Here is a 23596-nt window from a genome sequence, read left to right as displayed (position 1 = left end):
TCCTGCTGAATGATGAAGGGTGATCAATGACTGCACATCTGTGATTGTTTCTCAGTGTCTGCTAGAGTTTCTGCTGGACATCACACTCTTCACATCCATCATGGAGGAAACACACTGTTCTGGAAATCAGGATTTGTACACAGAATGCAGGTATTAGGCCATAATGTTTTAATTATATTATTTTCTTAAAGAAATTATTCTTGCTTTTTGTTTGTCTGTATTTTATTCACTATTTGCTATTGTAACACATACAGTGCTGTTTGAGGTGTTTCATAAATGTTGAGTAATATCTGGGTTGTTGACTCCAGTGTGTGCCGTGCTGAACTCTAATCTTCTCTGTTTTAGATCAGCAGAAGCAGAGCCCAGCTGTGCGTCTCTGAAGAGTGACGCGTCTATGCATCCACCAATAAACTTTAGTAGTGAACACACACCACCTGTCCTCAGGTAGATCATCTGCACACACACCTGACTATACTGCAGCATTTATATGATCATGTGTTTCTAGAAGAGATCAGACATTATTACTCTTTATTCTCTCAGTCCACTAAAGACATCTTATTACAGGGAACACAACTCAAGTCTCTCTAAAACTGAATGTCCACACACTCACATTTAATCAGTAGTAAAAACACAAAAAGGCTAATAAAGCCATGTTGTCCAAAATACAAACTAAAAAGGTTTCTTATAAAAAAGTCAGCAAAATTTCCAAAGTGTGCGATCAAACTAAAGTAATGGTAGAAAATATGAATGACTTCAGTGAGAAAAACACCATATTTGATAAGTAAGTATGAGTGAAAACAATATTGATTTATAGAGATGGATTTTTCACAATATTGAGATGGAACTGTATTAAAATCCCCCAAAAATAGCTAAATACTTAGTAAATAAATGAAGAACAAGAAGATCACAGTAGCAATGTTATAGTAGTATTAAGGGGCTCCTATTTGACCACTTTTACATGATGTAAAATAAGCTGTTTGGTGTCTCCAGAATGTGTCTGTAAAGTTTCAACTTGTAATATCCATCAGATCATTATTATACTCTTAAGTCAGATAAACAGCACAGAGACAGACACGAATAAAGCAGATTCAGGACTCAGTTTATGAGTCAAATCCACCAAGTAAGTGTTGTGATATGTTTGTGGTGAACTTTATTCAAACAAATTACAGTTACTCACACACAAATGTCATTACAAAGTCCACAGTACAAACATACACACGCGAACACACATTCTCTAAGTGGCTTCATGTAGCCTAAAATAATAGTTTCAATGTATCCTCCACCCAGTCAGTCTGCCGAATTCCTACCCTGGTTAATCATTAAGAATTGATCTCTTTCCCCTTTACCATCGAGAGGAAACTTTTGAAGGTGAACAAATAACCTTCCACAGTCAACACAGCAGCGGCCCAATCTAAAGCTCAGTCAATGAGTAAAATGCACACAAACACAATATGACTGGCATCACTGGGGTAAACCATGGGTTGCTGGTCAACAAAAAGTTTGCATTGTATTAGAAAACCCCCATATGGGACTGCAAAGCGACTACAGAAGGACTGGTAATCAGCCTTAGACACAAAGGATGATGGGGGATTGAGTCCAGAACTGCAATTTGGGCAATGGCTCAACCCATGCCAACTCAGGGAGAACATGCAAACTCCACACAGAAACACCAACTGACCCTGCTGTGGCTCAAATTAGCGACCTTGCTGTGAGGCGAACATGCTAACCACTGCACCACTGGCACACTAAAATGAAACTTATTTTTAATGAATTCAATCTGAATCTGCTCGACCTGATCATGAACTGTAAATATTCAGCCGAACATTTACGATCAGAAACCCTGAACCCCCAGAGCAAATGCTTGTATGATCTGGAGATTATCATCTGAAACAAAAACTCTATTCAGTCAGAAAGTGAGCTGACGGAAGCAGAGCAAACACAGTCATGGTGAAGAAGCACTGAAACATTTACACAGCAGGTGGCAAAGGATTGGTATTTTTCTTATGGCAAAACATTTAACAACTACATGCTCACAACATATGTACACACTGTAATTACACTGCCTCATGATATCAAATTATTCATGACTTACATGTAATAAATTACAAATACTGGTAAATGTTACACCATTCTGAGCAGTAGATGTCATCAGTTTAAAGTGTTTAAAGTGCTTCACAATAAACCTATGAGAGTCATTTGAAGACTGAAGCCGCTTCTTGCTGATCTGGGACAGTTTCTGCATTACTATAGTTTGGTTCTGGATTACATATGTATATTGTTTCTCAGCTGTTTCAGAGAAACACACACACATGGCTTTACTAGAGGATCTGTACACTCGCACTCATTGACTCTTGGTGTTGTTATTGTTGTTCCTGCAGTGTGTATAGAGAAGATCAGACTGGAGACCTGCAGCAGGATTCACTCCAACCACAACATGATGAACTCCAGAGAGTCAAAGAGCAGCACAAAACCAGCATGAAGAACAAGTATGAGAGATTATTTGAGGGAATCAACCATCGAGAGACTCCAACCCTCCTGAACAGCATCTACACACAGCTCTACATCATAGAAGGAGAGAGTGAAGGAGTGAATGAAGAACATGAGGTTTTACAGATGGAGAAAAGAGCCAGAACAGAACCCTCACAACACACTCCAGTCTACTGTAATGACATCTTTAAAGCCTCAGCTGGAGCAGGACATGAGGAGAAGATCAAGAAGGAGAAAGCCCAGATCAAGACTGTTCTCACTAAAGGCATCGCTGTAATTGGGAAAACCGTCTCTGTGCAGAAGTTCATTCTGGACTGGGCCGAGGGAAAAGACCATCAAGATGTAGATTTCATGTTTGTGCTTCCATTTCGAGAGCTGAACTTGATCAGAGATCATCAGTACAGTCTTCACACACTTCTGCTGGACTTTCATCCTGAACTTGAAGATCTGGAGCCCAAGATTTATGAGCAGTGTAGAGTTGTGTTCATCTTTGATGGTCTGGATGAAAGCAGAATCACACTCAACTTTTCAGATGAGGAGAAAGTTTGTGCTGTGACTGAATCTTCATCAGTGGCTGTGTTGATGCGGAGCCTCCTGAAAGGAGATCTGCTTCCCTCTGCTCTCATCTGGATCACCTCCAGACCAGCAGCAGCCCATCAGATCCCCTCCAGATACATCCACCGTCTGACAGAGATTCAGGGATTCACTGAGCCTCAGAAGGAGGAATACTTCAGGAAGAGAATCATTGACAAGCGGCGAGCCAGCAGAATCATCTCCCACATCAGAAGAGCAAGAAGCCTCCAGATCATGTGCCACATACCCGTCTTCTGCTGGATTTCCTCCACTGTGCTTCAGAAGCTCCTGGAAGAAGATGTGAGTGCAGAAATCCCTCAAACTCTGACTGAGATGTACATCCACTTCCTGCTGATTCAGATCAACACGAGGAAGCAGAAGTATGAAGAGAGAGATCCAGAGAAACTCCTGCAGGCCAACAGAGGAGTGATCCTCAAACTTGCTGAAGTGGCTTTCAGACAGCTGATGGAGGGCAATGTGATGTTCTATGAGGAGGACCTGATTGAGAGCGGCATAGACGTCACTGACGCCTCGGTGTATTCTGGGATCTGCACTGAGATCTTCAAGGAGGAATCTGTGATTCAGCAGAGGAAAGTCTACAGCTTCATCCATCTCAGCTTTCAGGAGTTTCTGGCTGCTTTCTATGTGTTTCACTGCCATGTGACTATAATAATGAAGGGACTGAAGGAGTTTGTGCCAATAGAAGATTTACATAAAAAAGCTGTAGTTAAAGCTGTAGAGAGCAGTACTGGTCATCTGGATCTGTTCCTGCGGTTCCTGCTGGGCGTCTCACTGGAGTCCAATCAGAGACTCTTCCAGGATCTGCTGACACACACAGAGGAGAGCTCAGAGAGTATCAGGAGAAGCACACAGTACATTAAAGACACAATCAAGTCAGGTGAAGGACATGATGACCGTCTCTCAGCTGAAAGATCCATCAATCTTTTCCTCTGTCTGCTGGAGGTGAAAGATCAGACTCTGGCCAGAGAGATTCAGGAGTTTGTGAAATCAGACAAACACTCAGAGCAGAAACTCACTCCTGCTCACTGCTCAACAATCTCCTACATGATTGAGATGTCAGAGGAGCCGCTGGATGAGTTTGACTCTAATAAATTCAACACATCAGATGAGGGAAGACTGAGACTGATACCAGCTGTGAGGAACTGCAGAAGAGCTCTGTGAGTATTCATTCATTTATTCATTCATTGATCACAGTAGACACACATCAGTCTGCACTGAAGACTGAAGTTTAGTAAATCACTGACCTGCTTCAACAGATTCATACAAACAGGTGTGTGAGTGTGTGTGAGTGTGTGTGTGTGTGTGTGTGTGTGTGTGCGTGTGCGTGCGCGTGTGTGTGCGCGTGTGTGTGTGCGCGTGTGTGTGCGCGTGTGTGTGTGCGCGTGTGTGCGTGCGTGTGTGTGTATGCGTGTGTGTGTGCGCGTGTGTGTGTGTGCATGTGTGTGTGCGTGTCAGGGTTTTTGGTTAATTTCTCATGTAATGTTTTTTATTCGCCACTAGATGTCGCCATTTCAACTTTTCTTTTTTGGTTACCTGTAATCACCGAGATCAGTTTCACATGTTCCTTGTTTAGTTGTTTGTATAAAAGTAACCCTTTTTTCCTCTGTTCTTTGCTCGGTTATTGTTGACCCATGCCTGTCACCTACAGTGAGTTTTTCCTTCTTGTTGATTTAAGCTAGTCTCTTGTATCTAATATTCCTTGGAGCTTTTTGGATTTTTTCTGTTCAGAAGTTTTTGCCTGTGGACTTCCGGTGTGGCGGCGAAGCTGATGGCTGTGTGAAAGAACCTCTCTTAATCGGTTGATTCAAAATCCCCTAGAAGATTCACGCAAGAAAACGAAGACAAACTGAAAATTAACATGGAAGGGGAGAAGCACAAAAGGGGTAAAAACAAGGTAGGCTCGAAGCGGGAAAAAGGAGAAATAACCGATGATACTGACGGCGGTGAAGAGAGCCGCGAAAATAATGGCGGTGCTGGTAAGGCCAACGTGGAAGCAGCTAACTCGGATATAAGTGCTATTAGAGATGACATCCGAGCATTCAGAGCGGATCTTAAAAATGATATGGATGACTTTCGACTCTCTCTTCGGGAAGATATGCGTAAGGAGCTGATCGAATTTAGGGGGGAAATTAATCAGAAACTTAAAAATCTCTCAGACGATCTACAAGCCGCCAACTCCAGAATGACTGAAGCAGAAGAACGTATAACTGATATTGAGGAATGGGACGCGGCGGCTGGTGACGCTCTCTTTAGAATGTTAGAGAGTCAGAAAGAGTTGCAAACAAAGTTAACCGATTTAGAATCTCGCTCGAGGCGCAATAACCTCCGTATCTACGGAATCCCGGAGGGATTCGAGGGAAGCAACCTGATGGAGTTCGTAACGAGACTTATTAAAACGGAGCTCGACCTGCCACTAACAGACTTGGAGATCGGTATACAGCGATGCCACAGAGCACTTGCCCCGAAGCCCCCCCGCGATGCACCGCCGAGATCACTGGTAATTTGCTTTCTACAACACAGAGTAAAAGAACAGGTGCTACACACTGCATGGAAAAAGAAAGAAGTCCGACTTGAAGGAAAGAGGATTTATTTTGACCACGATTATCCTCCGGAGATATTAAAGAAAAGAAAGGCATACGCGGGGATATTAAAAGAGCTCAAAATAAAAGGGATTCGGTTCCAAACTCCACACCCGGCCAAACTGAAAGTTTTCTTTGGAGATGGCACCCAGATCTACGAGAGCGCGGCAGAAGCTGCAAAAGATTTGAAGAAAAGAGGATTTTCTGTGGGAAATGTGGAACAAGACCCCGAAGAACCGAAACGCCGAAGTCTCCCTAACGTTACCTGGGAAAGAGCAAGCACAAAACGTCATCGCAAATCAGTGGACCAAGAACGGATTAGGGAGAAGTTACAGAACTTTCATCGCGTCGCACATGAATCGTCTGAAAAGTGAATATATTATTCTCACCGAGAAATAACGTAAGTGACTGCATAAAAGACATTTGGACGATACTATTACTAAGCCTTTAACCGAACACTGAGGAGCTGAATGCTTATTAAGGCATATGACGCGTTACTCCCTTCGGACAATAACATATTTTGAAAAAAAGCAATCGATGGAGCAGTTATTTTATCTCCTATATTTTCGTTTAAGTTTGATTATATTATTGAGCCTACCAAGGATGAATAGAGAAACCGATTAAGCAAGAGCAGATTTTTCTGATAAACTTTTCTTTTGCACCAAAGAGAGGCCCTTGACGGTCACAGGGACATTCTCTCAACTAGAAGGTTATAACTATAACCTGGGACTTGGAAGCCCTTTTTTCTCATACAGTTTGTCTTGTTATGAATGTTCATACTTTGTTTGTTAGGTTGTTGTTGGAAATGTTTTATAAAAGTGAGCGGTTTAAAATGAATATATATGCGTGGTCAGGAATATAAATTAGTCACGTTGAATGTCAATGGCATACATAGTCCAATTAAAAGAAGTAAGATAATTGCGAAAATGAAACAAGAAAAAATACAAATAATTAATTGGCAGGAGACACACCTATCACCTCAGGAACACGAGAAATTAAAGAGATTTGGCTTTCAAAATACTTTCTATTCATCGCATAAATCAGGACGTAAGAGGGGGGTAGCTATTCTGATTCCCAATTCAGTGAACTTTGAACTTATATCAGAAATTAAAGATAAAGAGGGTAGATATATTTTAGTTAGGGGGAAATTAGATAATAAAGAAATTACATTATTTAATGTGTATGCTCCACCAGGAAGTACCAAAACATTCTTTAAGAAAATATTTAATTTGATAGTCACAGAGTCACACGGTACTTTGATAGTAGGTGGGGACCTAAATGTTCACATTGAACCCAGACTTGATGCAACTGGTCCCAACAGAAAGAAAACTTCAAATGCTAAAATGATACAAAGACTGCTTAAAGAACTTGGCATGTTCGATATATGGAGAGAGTTTCACCCTAAGGAAAAACAGTTTACCTTCTATTCAACATGTCATGCAATGTACTCAAGAATTGATTATTTATTCATGAATAATTCAGATAGACATAGAATTAAAAACTGTAGTATAGGGATTAGAGATATTTCTGACCACTCCGGGGTATATCTAACCTTATATTTAGATAACCAGCAAAAAGAGACACTCTGGAGACTTAACACAGCAATTTTGAATGATAAAACTATACAGAAACAAATTCAGACTGAGTTTGATCTATATATCCAAAGCAATGACAATGGAGAAGTGTCTCCGAGTACCTTATGGGATGCTGCGAAGGCAGTAATTCGTGGTAAAATTATTTCCCTCACTGCTTATCGTAAAAGAGAAAAACAGAAAAAATTATTAAACCTCCAAAAGGAAATAAAAAATCTGGAAACAAAACATATTAAACAAAAAGAACCACAAATATTGATAAGATTAAATAAAATTAAACAAGACCTAAATAAAATATATGATGAAGAAATAGAAAAACAATGTAAATTCGCTAAACAAAGATATTATGAGATAGGACCTAAAGCAATGAAATTATTATCCTGGAGGATACGAAAACAACAGTCTAAAAACACAATCTATAAAATAAGGAATCCTAAAACTCAAAAGGTGTGTACTGAGTTAAAAGACATTCAGAAATCTTTTGAACTATATTACAAAGACTTATACACCCAACCAACTAGAGCAGAAACTGGGATTATAAAGAGTTTTTTGGATTCACTAGACCTACCGTCAATAGGGGAACAACAGAATAAAGCATTGTTAACTGAAATAACTATAGAAGAATTGGATAGTGCTATATCAAAACTGAAAGCAAATAAAACACCAGGAACTGATGGATATCCATCAGAGATGTATAAAACATTCAAACCTCAAATAACACCCATGCTCCTCAAATGCTTTAATTATGTACTAAGAGGTGGAGAAATTCCACAATCTTGGCAGGAAGCTGTGATTTCAATTATTCCAAAGCAGGGAAAGGATAAGAATGAATGTAGCTCATACAGACCAATTTCTGTCTTAAATGTGGACTACAAGCTATTTGCTTCTATATTATCTAAGAGACTGGAGGTTGTCATTTCTGAATTAGTAGATTTAGACCAAACTGGTTTTATACAAAACAGACAGACGCAGGATAACTTAAGAAGAACATTACAAATAATGAGTCATATTACAACAGAAAATATAAGTGCAATGTTGTTAAGCCTAGATGCTGAAAAAGCATTTGATTCTGTTGGATGGGATTACTTGTATCAGGTTCTGGCAAGATTTGGCTTTAACAATAAATTTATTGAATGCATTAAAGGGCTATATCTATCACCAAAAGCTAAAATAAAAATTAATGGCCATCTGTCCAAAACTATTTACTTGGAAAGAGGGACACGCCAGGGCTGCCCTTTAAGTCCTACTTTATTTGCATTGTTTATCGAACCCCTGGCCCAAGCAATAAGAGAAGAGCCAGAAATAAAAGGGATCGTAATTAAAAAAGAGGAACATAAGATCTGTATGTATGCAGACGATGTTCTCCTGTTTTTGGCAAATCCTAAATCTAGTATTCCTAAATTAATGTCCCTCCTAAACACAATTAACTTCTATTCTGGATATAAGATAAATATTCAAAAAACGCAAACTCTTACTTACAATTTTAGACCAAATTTAGAAATGAAAAAACAATATAATTTTAAATGGAATTCTATTTCACTAAAATATTTGGGAATAAACTTAACAAAAGACTTGTCAACACTTTTTGACAGTAACTACGGCCCCATTTATAAAGAGATAAAATCTGATATTGCAAAATGGACTCTCCTACCATTAGACATGAGCAGCCGGATAGAAGCAATTAAAATGAACGTGGTTCCACGGTTACTTTATCTTTTTCAATCATTACCTCTGGAAATACCCCAAAAACAATTTAATGAATGGGATAGGATGATCTCAAGGTTTATCTGGAATAGTAGAAGACCTAGGATAAAGTTCAAGACACTGCAATTGAGAAAAGAAAATGGTGGAAGAGCCCTTCCATGTCTTCAGGACTATTTTTTTGCTGCACAATTAAAACCTTTACTATGTTGGTGTATACAAAGCTATGAGTCTAAATGGAAAACACTAGAAACTACACAAATAGATCAACCTTTACAATCCTTACTTGGTAATAAAAATCAAGCAGAAAAGTACTACAGTAGATTGAGTACTTGGACCGTGTTTTCTTTGAAGTTATGGTTTAGAATACTGAAGAAATTACAATTAGAAAAGCATAATGGGATATTAAGTTGGATAGCATTCGACCCGGACTTTCAACCGTGTACACTAGATAAGAGATTTAAACAGTGGGTTTGGAGAGGAATCACATCATTCAGTTCGGTGACCTCTAATGGACACTTTATGAGTTATCAGACTTTATCAGATACATTTGGCCTGGACAAGCAGGACTTTTACAGATACTTGCAAGTTAGAGATTACTTTAATAAAAAAATTAAAAATAAAATTAAGGATGATTCTAATTTGATCACAGTATTTGCGGACGCATACATAAAAGAAGAAAACAAAAAACTGGTCTCTAAATTATATGAATGCATACAAAACAGTAAGACTCATTCATCAATTTACATAAAACAAAAATGGGAGAAAGAGTCAAACCAACAAATAACAGAAGAAGACTGGACAGATATGTGTGTCACACATGCAAAAACCACAAACTCGAGAGCTTGGAGAGAGTTTGGATGGAAAAATTTGATGAGGTTCTTCATAACTCCTAGACTGTCTGCATTGCGTACAGGTGTTGAAAGTTTGGGCTCTTGTTGGAGACAATGTGGAACCTCAATGGCTAACCATTTTCATGTTTTTTGGGCTTGCCCAAAAATACAAACCTTCTGGAGTGAAATAGCGACTGAAATAAAAAAGATAATCGGAGAAGAATTGGACTACTCATTTATAACATTATACCTTGGGAAAATACCAGAAGTTTTTCCAACTATTGACAAGTACCTAATTCAAATCCTTTTGGTAAGTAGCAGAAAAGCCATAACTCGAAAATGGTTGCATGCTGACCCTCCGACAAGGGCTCAATGGATAGGAATTGTAAAGGAAATACACTGTATGGAGAGACTCACTTTTAATCTAAGATTTGACTTAAAAAAGTATACCAAGTACTGGAAAAAATGGTCTGAATATGTCATTGTAAATAATCTGTGATAATGTATGTCAAACGTATCATGACTTGATTTTGTAACTCTTCCAACAACCACTTTTGTTCTGTTTTTTTTTTTTTATTATTATTTTTTTTATTATTTATCTATTTATTTTGATGAGGTTAATTTAATATTTTTATACATGTGTGTATGTAGATATACATGGGTTGTATTGGCCTATATAAGTTTGTATACATATGTATATTTATGTATATATGTATTTTTTTATTTGTTTTGTTCCTACTGGTTATGTTCCTAAAAAATCAATAAAAACTAAGTAAAAAAAAAAAAGAAGTTTTTGCCTGTCTAAGTTGATGTACCTTTTGAAACCTGAAGTTTCCTGTTTTTGTTTACTTGAATTTTTTGAAACCTGAAGTTTCCTGTTTTTGTTAACTGTTTTTCGTCTTCCATTTTGAAGATTGTTTTTTGTTGCTAATAAAACTCCTCAAGGAACCTGATAGTGTCTCATTGCTGGGTTCTTCAACTACCAGTGGCTCAGTGGTAAGGAGTCCACACTCACACGCCAGGGACCCGGGTTCGATCCCCGAGCCTGACAGAATAACTGAGCCAACATGAACCCAGAGACTCCAGGTTCCCAGCAGCTTCTAGCCACTGTGGCTCAGCATGAGTCCACAATTCAACGACATGAGAATGCCTTTGCCCAACAAGAAACTTTAATGGTTCAACACTCTCAGTTACTTGCAGATCTTATGGCTTCTGTTCGTCAACTCTTTGACAAGGTCCATGTTGATTCAACCCCAGCTCCAGCTGCTGCTTCGATACCTCTGCCAGAGTCCCGAGTAATCTCCCCTATGATAGAACCTCGCCTACCACCAGCACAACGTTTCTCAGGTGACCCCAGTGCTTGTGATGGCTTTCTAACACAATGTTCTCTAACTTTTGAACTGCAGCCTTCATCTTTCCCCTCAGACCGTGCCCGTATTGCATATGTCATCACCCTGTTATCTGGTAAGGCCCTCTCCTGGGCCACTGCGGTCTGGAAGGCGAAGGCACCCTTCTGTTCAAGTTACAAGGCGTTTGAACAAGAATTCAAACGGGTGTTCGATCACCCCATCAGTGGTCGGCAAGCCTCAAAAAGACTCCTAACGCTACGACAAGATACTGGCAGTGTGGCAGAATATGCCATAAAATTTAGAACAATGGCAGCTGGAAGTGGTTGGAACAATGAAGCCCTCATGGTCTGTTTTCAAAATGGGTTATCTGAGACAATCCAGGATGAACTGGCTACCCGGGAACCATCTCTGGATCTCGAGAACCTCATGGAGCAAGCCATCCGTTTGGACAATCGACTGAGGGAGAGATATTTTAACCACCCCAAGCCCTCCTTCGGGGTGCCCACTCCAGCACCTACCCCCACATCACAGGTATCTCAATTCAGTGCAGAACCTATGCAATTAGGCAGAACTCGGCTTTCCCCCACGGAGAGAGACCGCCGCATGAGGGAGCAGCTTTGTCTATACTGCGGTTTATCTGGCCATTTTCGTTCCACCTGCCCTCAGCTTTCGGGAAACGCCCAGTCCCGTACAGGCCAGGAAGGACTGTAACGGGAGTTACATGCAATAACTCTCCTTCCTCAAGTGGTCTTTTTCTCCCCATTACGCTCTCCTGGGCAGACCAACAGTCCCAATTTCAAGCCTTTGTAGACTCTGGTGCTGCTGGAAACTTTTTAGATCTCACCTTAGCAAAAACCCTCAATATCCCCAGTGAACTCCTTCCTGACCCATTAACAGTTACTGCACTAGATGGTCGACCACTTGCTCCGGGAGAGGTGACACACCTTACGTCCCAACTCTGTCTCTCCATCAATCAACATCAAGAGAGGATCTGTTTTCACCTCATCCATTCACCAGATTTTCCAGTTATCCTTGGTCACCCCTGGCTCCTTCAGCATAACCCATATATTGATTGGCCCACTAGCACAGTTTTGGGTTGGAGTCCCACATGCCAAACCACCTGTCTGAGTCAGAAATCCCTTCAACCTTCTTTCGAGTCTCAAGAACCCCTAGATCTGTCCCGAGTCCCAGCCCAGTACCACCATCTTAAAGCAGTTTTCAGTAAGAGGAGAGCTACTGTCCTACCCCCGCACCGTCCTTACGACTGTGCCATTGATCTTCTGCCAGGTTCCTGTCCCCCTAGAGGTGGAATCTTTTCCTTGTCCCTTCCTGAGCGGACTGCCATGGATCTCTACATTGAGGAATCCCTCGCAGCTGGAATCATTCGACCATCCACCTCCCCTGCGGGCGCTGGGTTTTTCTTTGTGGGGAAGAAGGATGGTGGGTTACGCCCCTGCATAGATTACAGAGGTCTCAATAAGATCACGATCCGCAATCGTTACCCTTTACCACTGATGTCCACAGCTTTTGAAATGCTGCAAGGGGCTTCCATCTTCACCAAACTTGATTTACGCAATGCTTACCACCTAGTGCGTATCAGACAAGGCGATGAATGGAAGACCGCCTTTAACACGCCCACAGGGCACTATGAATACCTGGTTATGCCCTTTGGACTGACCAACGCTCCTGCGGTTTTTAAGCCCTGATTAATGATGTGCTCCGTGACATGCTAAATAAGTTTGTGTTTGTCTACTTGGATGACATTCTTATTTTCTCAAACTCCTTCCAAGAACATGTGCAGCATGTACACAAGGTCCTTCGTCATCTGCTAGATAACCATCTATACATCAAACCAGAGAAGTGCCAGTTTCATGTCTCCCAGGTGAAATTCCTGGGTTTTGTTATTGAACCAGGACAAATCCAGATGGACCCTCAAAAGATCCAGGCAGTGGTGGATTGGCCCTCGCCTTCCTCGGTCAAGGAGGTACAGCGGTTTTTGGGGTTTGCAAATTTTTATCGAAAATTCATTTTGAACTTTAGCACTGTGGCAGCCCCTTTATTTGCCCTCACCAAGGGGAACATGATCAGGTTTCGGTGGGGACCTGAAGCTGAAGAGGCATTCAAGATTCTTAAGAAGCTGTTCACTTCAGCACCTATCCTTCTTATCCCCAATGCTGATGAACCCTTCACTGTAGAGGTTGATGCCTCTGAGGTGGGCGTTGGAGCAGTGCTATCGCAAAGGGGTGAAGATAAAAGGCTTCATCCTTGTGCTTTTCTCTCTCACCGTCTCACCCCTACTGAGAGAAATTACCATGTGGGAGATAGGGAGCTGTTAGCCGTGAAACTGGCTCTCGAGGAATGGAGACACTGGCTCGAGGGGGCAAAACACCCATTCCAAGTTCTTACTGACCACAAGAATTTAGAATATATCCAACAGGCCAAACGACTTAATCCCCGCCAAGCACGTTGGTCTCTATTCTTTAACCGATTCCACTTCACACTCACCTATCGTCCAGGATCTAAGAATCTGAAACCTGATGCACTGTCCCGAGTTTATGTGAAGTTCCCACAAGAGGACTTTATCAGACCGATTGTCCCCAGCTCTAAGATAGTAGCCCCCATCAGGTGGGAGCTGGAGGGTTTGATAAGGAAGGCCCAAACCAAGGACCCAGAGCCAGGTGGTTGTCCTCCCAACTGTTTGTATGTCCCTAGAGTTGTTCGATCGAAAGTCCTCATGTGGGGACACTCGTCACAGTTTACTTGCCATCCAGGCTCTGCCCGTACCCTTGAATTCCTGCAAAGACGATTTTGGTGGCCAACCATCAAGGAAGATGTGATGGCATTTGTTAAGGCCTGCCCCACTTGCAACCAAAACAAAAGTTCCCATCAGCCACCTCAAGGATTTCTCCACCCACTCTCCATACCTCACAGACCATGGTCTCATATATCTATGGATTTTATCACTGGACTTCCCCCATCCCAAGGAAACACCACTATTTTAGTCATAGTGGACCGATTCTCAAAGGCCGCCCGCTTCATTCCCCTGTCTAAACTTCCCACGGCCAAAGAGACGGCCGAACTAGTCATGAACCATGTGTTCAGAGTCTTTGGCATTCCCCAGGACATCGTCTCAGATCGGAGACCTCAGTTTTCCTCCCGATTCTGGCAAGCGTTCTGTCAATCCCTAGGGACCACTACAAGCTTATCCTCCGGTTTCCACCCAGAATCAAATGGACAAACAGAAAGACTCAACCAAGACCTCGAAACCACCCTTAGATGCATGACAGCAAACAATCCCACCACTTGGTCTCAGTTCATTATGTGGGCTGAATATGCACATAACTCCCTGTGTTCATCAGCTACAGGCATGTCCCCTTTTGAGTGCCAGTTTGGCTATTCCCCCCCACTATTTCCTGAACAGGAGGTGGAAGTAGCAGTCCCCTCGGCCCTCCAGTTTGTTAGACGCTGTCGCCGGACTTGGAAGAAGGCACGTCTCAAACTTCTCAAGGTATCCCAACAGTACCAACACCAGGCTAACCGCAGGCGCAGACCGGCTCCCAATCTGCGTCCGGGCCAAAGAGTCTGGCTTTCCACCAGGAACATTCCCCTACGGGTTGACTCCAGGAAACTATCCCAGAAGTTTATTGGTCCATTCAAGATCGCCAGGAAAGTAAACCCAGTCACCTACAAATTATACTTGCCAAAATCTTTAAAGATAAACCCTACCTTCCACGTGTCTTTACTAAAACCAGTTTTGTCTTCTCCTTTCTTTGTGACAGGTAAACCTCCCCCAAGCAGTCTATACAGTCCGCCGGATACTGGACACCCGTAAAGTACGCAAAACTCGACAGTATCTCGTGGACTGGGAAGGCTATGGCCCTGAGGAGCGTTCCTGGGTCCTTGCCAAGGACATTTTAGATCCGAGACTCATTCGAGACTTTCACGCTCTTAAGATGAAATCCCTCGGCAAGAACGTCAGGAGCCGTTCCTAGAGGGGGGGGTCCTGTCAGGGTTTTTGGTTAATTTCTCATGTAATGTTTTTTATTCGCCACTAGATGTCGCCATTTCAACTTTTCTTTTTTGGTTACCTGTAATCACCGAGATCAGTTTCACATGTTCCTTGTTTAGTTGTTTGTATAAAAGTAACCCTTTTTTCCTCTGTTCTTTGCTCGGTTATTGTTGACCCATGCCTGTCACCTACAGTGAGTTTTTCCTTCTTGTTGATTTAAGCTAGTCTCTTGTATCTAATATTCCTTGGAGCTTTTTGGATTTTTTCTGTTCAGAAGTTTTTGCCTGTCTAAGTTGATGTACCTTTTGAAACCTGAAGTTTCCTGTTTTTGTTTACTTGAATTTTTTGAAACCTGAAGTTTCCTGTTTTTGTTAACTGTTTTTCGTCTTCCATTTTGAAGATTGTTTTTTGTTGCTAATAAAACTCCTCAAGGAACCTGATAGTGTCTCATTGCTGGGTTCTTCAACTACCAGTGGCTCAGTGGTAAGGAGTCCACACTCACACGCCAGGGACCCGGGTTCGATCCCCGAGCCTGACAGTGCGTGTGTGTGTGCGTGTGTGTGTGAAGCAGAACATCTCTATAAACTTGTGGACATCATCTTAATTATTGTTTGTTTGTTGAGATGGACTTATAATAGTAGCAGGATTTCTTATTAACTCAAATTCTAGTTGTATTCGTCACATAAACAGTCATATACAGTCATCTGTCATAAACAGTCATACACAGTGTGATTTGCAGTGAAATGCTTATACAACCTCAAAAATAACACGTAGAGGAATCTAAATTATGGAGGACAATAAGAAGTAAATCACTGACAATCTTAGATATAGCAGTTGTAGCTGTATAATAATGCATAAATAGATGTAGAAAAACAAATATCAAATATTTAAATAACTTTAACTTCAGAAAACAGAACAGAACACTAAAATATAAATTATGAGAAGATCTTAGCTTCAAACTAAATTAGCAGTGCTTGTAACAGAGTGCCTGGTGCAAACAGAGGAAAATGGTGTTCTACAGGTGGTTTCTCAAACCAACTCGCGTGCATGCACACTCAGAACTGCACAACATATGACCAGTGTGTGTGTGAATGTGCATAAATATCCACAAGTGTCTAGGGAGTGTGCAGAGTGCATGAATGTGCAGATGTGTGATGTTCAGAAGTGTCTGTAAATGTGCAGAACGAAAGTCTTTCAGTCCTGTGTGTGGTTCTAAGAGACTCGTTGACTGCAACAGAGAGAACATATTTATTAAACTATACATTTATCACACAATACCCCATAATGACAATGTAAGAAAATAGTTTTTGAAATTGTTGCAGATTTATTAAGAATAAAACACCTGTAAAATCAGATGTACATCAGTATTGACAGGCTTTGCTCAACACTCTGTTGATGCTCCTTTGGCCGTGATTACAGCCTCAAGTCTTTCTGAATATGATGCACAAGCTCTGCTCAGCTGTCTTTGGGAATGTTTGCTCATTCCTCTTTGCAGTTCCTCTCAAGCTCTATCAGGTTGAATGGGAAGCGACAGCGTATCAGATCCCTCCAGAGATGTTCAATAGGGTTTAAGGCTGGGCTCTGGCTGGGCCACTCAAGCACATTCACCAAGTTGTTGTTGTTGTGCCGCTCCATTGATGTGTTGGCGGTGTGCTTTGGGTCATTGTCCTGCTGTAAGATGAAGCGTCGCCCCAGTCTGAGGTGGAGAGCACTCTTGTGCAGGTCTTCATTCAGGATGTCTCTGTACATCGCTGCATTCATCTTTCCCTCTATCCTGACTAGTCTTCCAGCTCCTGCTGCTGAAACACATCCCCACAGCATGATGCCAACACCACCATGCTTCACTGTAGGGATGCTGTTAGCCTGCTGATGAGCACTGCCTGCTTTTCTCCAAACGTAATGCCTGGCGTTCACTCCAAACAGTTCAGTTTGAGTCTCATCAGAGCAGAGAGTTCAGTTTCTGATGCTCTGAGAGTCCTTCAGTGTGCCTGGAGACAATCCTGTCTCGGAGCTCTACAGACAATTCCTTGGTCTTCATGCTTGGTTTGTGCTTTGACATGCACTTTCAACCCTGGGCCCTTAAATAGACAGGTGTAGCCTTTTCAGCTGAATTGAGCACAGGTGAACTCCAATGAAGCTGCTGAAACATCTCAAGAATGACCAGTGAAAACGCTCTGGTTAATAAAGTAACCCTCGTTCCCCGAGGAGGGGAATGGAATTGCTATTGGTAGATTTGATTTAGAAAATCCACGAATTGGGAGGATTTGGTTCAGAAGCCACTTGTCTGAAAGAGTATGGAACGGGCCAATAAATGCCAATGAATTGGCAGTGTAAGCTTGCGCAGGTGTGCTTCATTGCCAATTAACCCTGCATATAAGCACAGGTGGAGCAAGCATTTGCTATCCTTTTAAGCTGAAGAGACTTTGCTAACAGCTAAGGGACAGTCATTATGGCGATGGTAAATAGCATTTCCGTTCCGTTATTAGCGTTTCCGTTATAGTAACCAGAGCCTTCCCCTTCGGGTGGGGAACTCCAATGCTATTGGTGGATTTAATTTTGAAAATCCACGAATTGGGAGAACTAGGAAAAACGCCATAATGACTGCACCTTACCTCCAATGCCTCCAATGAGAGGATAGTCAAGCAAGCGTGACGCACCCACATCATGGGAGGCGCAGCCCTCCAACGTGTCCCTGGCCCTTACTTATCCCACTTCAACAGAAGTTTTATGGATTTAGGTATATTTTTTGGATAGTTGCGAGCGTCTAGATAATTCTAGGAAAATACAACAGTACGTTGGGAAGCGTGCAGTCCCGATAGGGAGGATGCTGTGGAGGCCACCTGCTACCCAATGGGGGAGATAAGATGGCTAAAATACAATTGGACTAGCCCTAAGAAGGGGAGTGTGCATAAAGAAGGTGGTTAGCGGAGAGGGAAGACACGGGTCCACCCGAGAGGGGGGACTGAACCGTGGCGGAATAGGCATATGGCATCACCTAGTGGGGATCACGCATAGCGTGCACCTATACCCAAAACGCGGGCTGACCAGCGAGCAGACCTACAACGTAGTGGGCCAGCAAGTGACTCCTCCGCTGAGTCAGTGCTGGGGGCCACGGAGGAATCTGCAGGGCTCACTAAACGGGGAACTTTACTGACAGATAAAAAGGCGCACATATCTCCGTGTTAGGGAGAATCACGCAGCAAGCGTGTTTCAACACCCTACTGAATTGTTTCCTCAATCACCAAAGGGTTACCTAATACCCTTGAGGAAACCGGCTCCACTCGCAGATTGTAAAACCCTGCAAATGTGTTTGGTGTTGCCCAGCCCGAAGCTCTACAGATGTCTGTTAGAGAGGCGCCGCGTGCGCGCGCCCGAGAAGATGCGAAGCTCCGAGTGGAGTGTGCACGCACTCCCGGGGGACACGGCTCACCTCGGCTCTGATAAGCGAGTGAAATGGCATCCACAATCCAGTCAGATAATATTTGTTTCCCTGCTGCCGACTGCCATAACAGACAAAGAGCTGCTCAGTTTATCTAAATTACTGAGTACGGTCCAAATAGATGCGCAGAGCGCGAACTGGACAAAGTAAAGAAAGAGCTTGGTCTGCCACCTCCGGGGGCAGCACTTGCAGGTTCACTACCTGATCTCTAAAGGGTGTGGAAGGAACCTTGGGCACATAACCCGGGCGGGGTCTCAGGATAATGAGTAATTACTGAGAGTAATCCGGCGCAAATTCCAGGCACGAGTCACTGACCAAAAATGCCTTCTGGTCCCCGACCCTCTTGAAGGAGGCCAACGCGACCAGCAGAGCTTTCTTCAGGGACAGAAGTCTTAGAGATACTGATTCGAGGGGCTCAAAGGGATCTGTGCGCAAGCTTGTGAGAACGAGGGCGAGATCCCAAGAGGGCATGAGAGGGGGGCGAGATAGATTAGTTCGCCTAGCACCTCTGAGGAACTGGATGATGAGGTTATGCTTTCCGACGGTGCCGCCAGCTACCGCGTTATGATGAGCGGAGATCGCAGCCACGTAAACCTTGAGAGTGGAGGGCGACAGCCTGCTGTCCAGCTTCTCTTGAAGGAAAGAGAGCACAATGCTGATCTGGGAGACGCACCATTCAGTGAATAGACTCCACTTCAGGGCGTAGGCGCGCCTCGTGGAGCTGGGGGATGAATCAACTCCAACCCCATGGCCGAATCAGCCCGGGAAAGCACGGCTAACATGTCCGCCTCAGGATCCGTTTTGACGGCGCTCACCTGCCCGGAGGGGGCGAGCGGGTCTGGATCTTCGTCGGACAATGAAAGCCCACCCTCCGACGCCGCGGTGGACGTCTGATCTCCAGTGTCAGCGAGCGTGAGAGCTACTATCTGGTTAGACGGATCACTCACACTGCCCGAAGCTTGGATGGAGTGCCTGGGGGAGCGGGAGGTCCGCGAGCCCTTGGGTGGCGGATTATCTCCCGCTGGGACCCTCAGATCTGCCCGAGCACCTGCTGCAGAGCAGGGGACAGCTGGGGTGGTTTGCTCTCTTACGCAAGCTAGCCCCAATCTTAGCTGCGTAACGGTTATGGCATCGCAGTGACGTCATGAACCGCCCGCGAACAGCGCATTAACATGCTGGCCCGTTCCATACTCTTTCAGACAAGTGGCTTCTGAACCGAATCCTCCCAATTGGTGGATTTTCTAAATCAAATCCACCAATAGCATTGGAGTTCCACACCCGAAAGGGAACAGAATGTACAGAGCTCAATGTATTGTCATTATGGGGGATTGTGTGTAGAATGTTGAGGAAATTAATAAAGTTACTCCATTTTGGAATAAAGCTGTAACATAAACACATGTGGAAAATGTAAAGCCCTAATAACACTTTCCGGATGCAATATTGATTTGTTTTTGAATCTAATTCATTTATATATTTGATCAAGTAACAGATCACAGTTAATGTGAATCTTAAATAAACATGCATATAGAATGCTGACATGAAGTTGCATTTTCAATGACATACATGACAAGCATTTATATAATTAGTATTGTCAGTTATTTAAAGTGTAATAAAGGGTTTTACATGTCTTTGTCTTGATGGAGCTCTTGTTATAAAAACTGTTGGGTAATTATTAGTTTACATTTCTGAGCTAAATCTCCGAAACTGTCCAATGGTGTGACCGTCTCAAGCATAGTTCAGTAAATTACAGCTCTTATGACTTAAATAAACAGCTCAGGATTTATTTTACAGTAGCTGTTTTAGTAAATGGCAGGCATGTTTATCATCCATGTATTTCTAAAATCAGGAGGTTGTTGTCAGGGAGCTATATGCGCATTATAAATCAGGCAATTACACTAATTGCTTTAATCAGTTGAAGGACCCTACGCTCCTGCACATTCTCAGGTTTAGCCTCAGGATTATATATAATTTACATATTTATCCTTCTGGAACCACTGTACAGTTCTTGAGTTTTGTTGTTTGATGTGACGTTCATTCATTCAGAATGTCCAACAGGTTTAGGAGAAGAAAATATTATTTATAATTTCATGTAAAGTAAATAGCACTATATGAAGTGCTTTTGCCTTACAGCAATTTGATGTAAAGAATTATAATGTTGTGTACGTGTATCTGTTTTATTTTCATTCTATATCAAGCCTCCATTAGACAGGTGCAGGTTTGCTAAAACACTTAAACAAATGCATTTGGTTGTCCAATGTAATTGTGATAAAATATTATAAAATGTCCAACAATGAAGATAAATCTCAGTAAGTCTTCATTGTTAAGAAGTGTTTCTCTTCATTTTTGCTGTCACACCACAGGACATTTTCTGTTTCGGTAAAGTAAAAGGTAAATCAGTAAAGGAACTGATGAAGTTAGTCATCCTTATATTGATTCAAACATCAGACTTTAACAACAAAAGCATTTTTGTAAAGAGGAGTCTGACACGGAGGGATCCATTTGCAGTATATTTATTAAACAGTTTAATCACAATCATACAAACGCACTTGGGTGCAAACTCACATCAAACTTAGTTAGTTTGGGTCTAAGGGATGGCTTACAAGGGGTGTGATAGCAGGCATGGGTCAGAGGCAGGCGGCGTGGTTCAGAGGCAAGATAACAGGCTGGGTTCAGGGCAGGCTGCGTGGATCAAAGTCAAGGTATAAGTTGGGCTCGAAACTGAAGATGCTTCTAACTGAACAGCGCATCATCGATGACGCAAGAGTGCTTAGGCGCGAATGCAATGTAAGTGCAGGCTGTCAGGAGAGACGGGAGGGGGGACAAGCGTGCTTCGGCCCGATTCAAGGCAACTGTACATAGTGTGAGCATGCCCCAAGTCATCGTCGGTGTAACGAAGTGGCTGACACAGAGGGATCCCTTTGCAGTATTTTTATTAAACACAGTTTAATAACAAATAGCATACAGATGTTGTGCGTGCGAAAACTCACATCAAACACAGTAGTATGTTATCGTTGGGCTGGCGGCAGGTAAACACAGGATGAGTATGCAGGTGTAACGGGTTATAATATCACCTGTGATATTGTCTTTTTCATTAAAATCTGTTTGATTGTTTTAGTGATTTTATTTTGACATTTTCTATCCAATATATGTGAATTTAGTATTGAGACTTTTATTTTGAATTTTGATTTCGGCGGCGCGTCGACGCCATTTTAGATTACTCGCGCGCCTCTCGCCAGTTCACTTTGCACTGGCTGGGGAGAGGTAGGTGTTTTGCTGAGCTCCTCGTTTTCTGAGTAAATTAAGTATCTAAAGTGTATAAAATGTTTCCATTTAATGCTGTTGGTACTGTTTAGATGTATTACAATGTTCTGTTGTATGATTTAAGTGTGGATGAATCAGGAATGTGTAGTTATATAGTATGGATGTGATACATTTTGTATTAGTGTAAATCTGTGATAACAGCAACTAAAAGACATTATGTTATACAGGAATATACTGCTGTTATATGACCCACAAGAGATTTAGCTACTGTTTGATGTCAATCCACAGGTATTTCCATTTTATCATCTCAGTGTTTTATGTTCATTTATTGATTTTTATTGATATTTACAGTAGGTTTCATTATGTTAACGATAGAATTTTTCCTGACTGTTAAAGTTAAGTAGCAGTTCACTTTGCACTGGCTGGGGAGTGGAATATACTGCTGTTATATGACCCACAAGAGATTTAGCTACTGTTTGATGTCAATCCACAGAGCTATGGTGGCCAGTCCATGTTGGGCTTGAATAAACCTTCTCCAGTGAATGAAGTAGCGCGTGTCCTTGTCTTCCTTACACACAACGCAGAGGCCAGTAACAGTGGACGAAAGCAGACCGGTTACACAGGCATGGGTCAGAGGCAGGCGGCTAGTATCAGAGTCGGTAAGCAGGCTAGAGTTCAAGGCAGGCGGCGTGAATCAAAGTCGGGATTCAGGCAAAGGTACAAGGCGGGCGGCAGGCAGGACTGGGTCAGTAAACGAAGCAAGATCACAACGGGAAAGCAGACAAGGATGAGAAACGCTCAGTAGTGTTAGCCGGTTCAGAACAAGACTTTGCAATGAGTGAGGGTGTGTTTGCTGCTTAAATGTGTGAGCGTGGGTAATCAAGTGGATGCGCTTCAGGTGTGCGGGCTGTCAGTGTATGTGGATGACGTAATGGTTAGATGTCCGGGGATGGTGACCTCTGCTGGCCAGCGAGGGGAATGACTTGGACAGAGTCGGTGACAGTTAAGGCATTGTTTGTTAGAGTGTGAGAAGTTCTTGCATTTCTGACTAGATTAGTTACAGAAAGAAAACCTTCATGATGAAATGTTTTAGCAACACCCTGTCAACATATAATTGCAACACATTTTTTTGTTCTTGAAAGATGCGTAGTTTCCTCCTCTCTGCTGCCATCTTGTTACACTTAACTAGGTTAAGCAACATCCCAAACACTCCTAAATAATTAAGGAGCTGAGACCAAGTCTTAACACTTAAGAACCTTTATTAAGTTTATTAACTTTATTTAAGTCATTCTTAGAATTTTGACACACTTAAGAGTAAAATTTGGTGTTTTCGTCTGGCCAGCATCTTTTATAAACTCCAAACACCGACCACACGTAAAGCAAAACCGTGTTAAGCTGTTCATGTGTTTGCCAACAAACGGGCAAAACAACCCTCGACCACTGTCCATGTTCGGTCACCATAAACTTTGTTTACAGGGTGTTTCAATTCTCCTTAGCTTGAAGGCTAGGGCTAAGGGGAAGGGGTAGATACCCCTGGAAACTGAGATTTTTTTAGGACCACACTCGAAACCAAGACGTAAGAGAATTTCCCAGAATGCACCAGTGAAGGGGTACAAGTGTACTTATTGGATTTACAGTTGATTTCTGCTCACACTGAAGGGAGTTTTTTGTCTGTTTTATGTTCTTGTTGGTCTTTCCTTGTATGTTTGTTGTTAATATGGCTGTAAACTGCAGGTCTTCAGCAGTAATGAT

General features: G+C 42.4%; 1 protein-coding gene across 4 annotated transcripts in view; it reads left to right on the top strand.

Moving 5' to 3' along the window:
- The window catches only part of LOC137490965 (protein NLRC3-like), a 41642-nt gene that overhangs the window by 5699 nt on the left and 12347 nt on the right, over positions 1–23596 (top strand). For 2 of the 4 annotated variants that reach the window (XM_068219977.2, XM_073947397.1), the window contains 3 exons: positions 56–150; positions 346–444; positions 2379–4238. In XM_068219977.2, coding sequence (XP_068076078.1) covers positions 101–150; positions 346–444; positions 2379–4238 — 2009 coding nt within the window. In that variant the 5' untranslated portion in view covers positions 56–100. Of the gene's footprint in view, positions 1–55; positions 151–345; positions 496–2286; positions 4239–14914; positions 14956–23596 lie in introns of those variants that run through there. The other 2 variants (XM_073947399.1, XM_073947398.1) reach the window with 2 other exon arrangements.

Source organism: Danio rerio, chromosome 4 (assembly GCF_049306965.1).
Source record: "Danio rerio strain Tuebingen ecotype United States chromosome 4, GRCz12tu, whole genome shotgun sequence".
In the NCBI taxonomy this organism is placed as follows: Eukaryota; Metazoa; Chordata; class Actinopteri; order Cypriniformes; family Danionidae; genus Danio; species Danio rerio.
The sequence above is the reverse complement of the archived record's forward strand: the minus strand, read 5'-3'. Positions and strand labels throughout refer to the sequence as shown.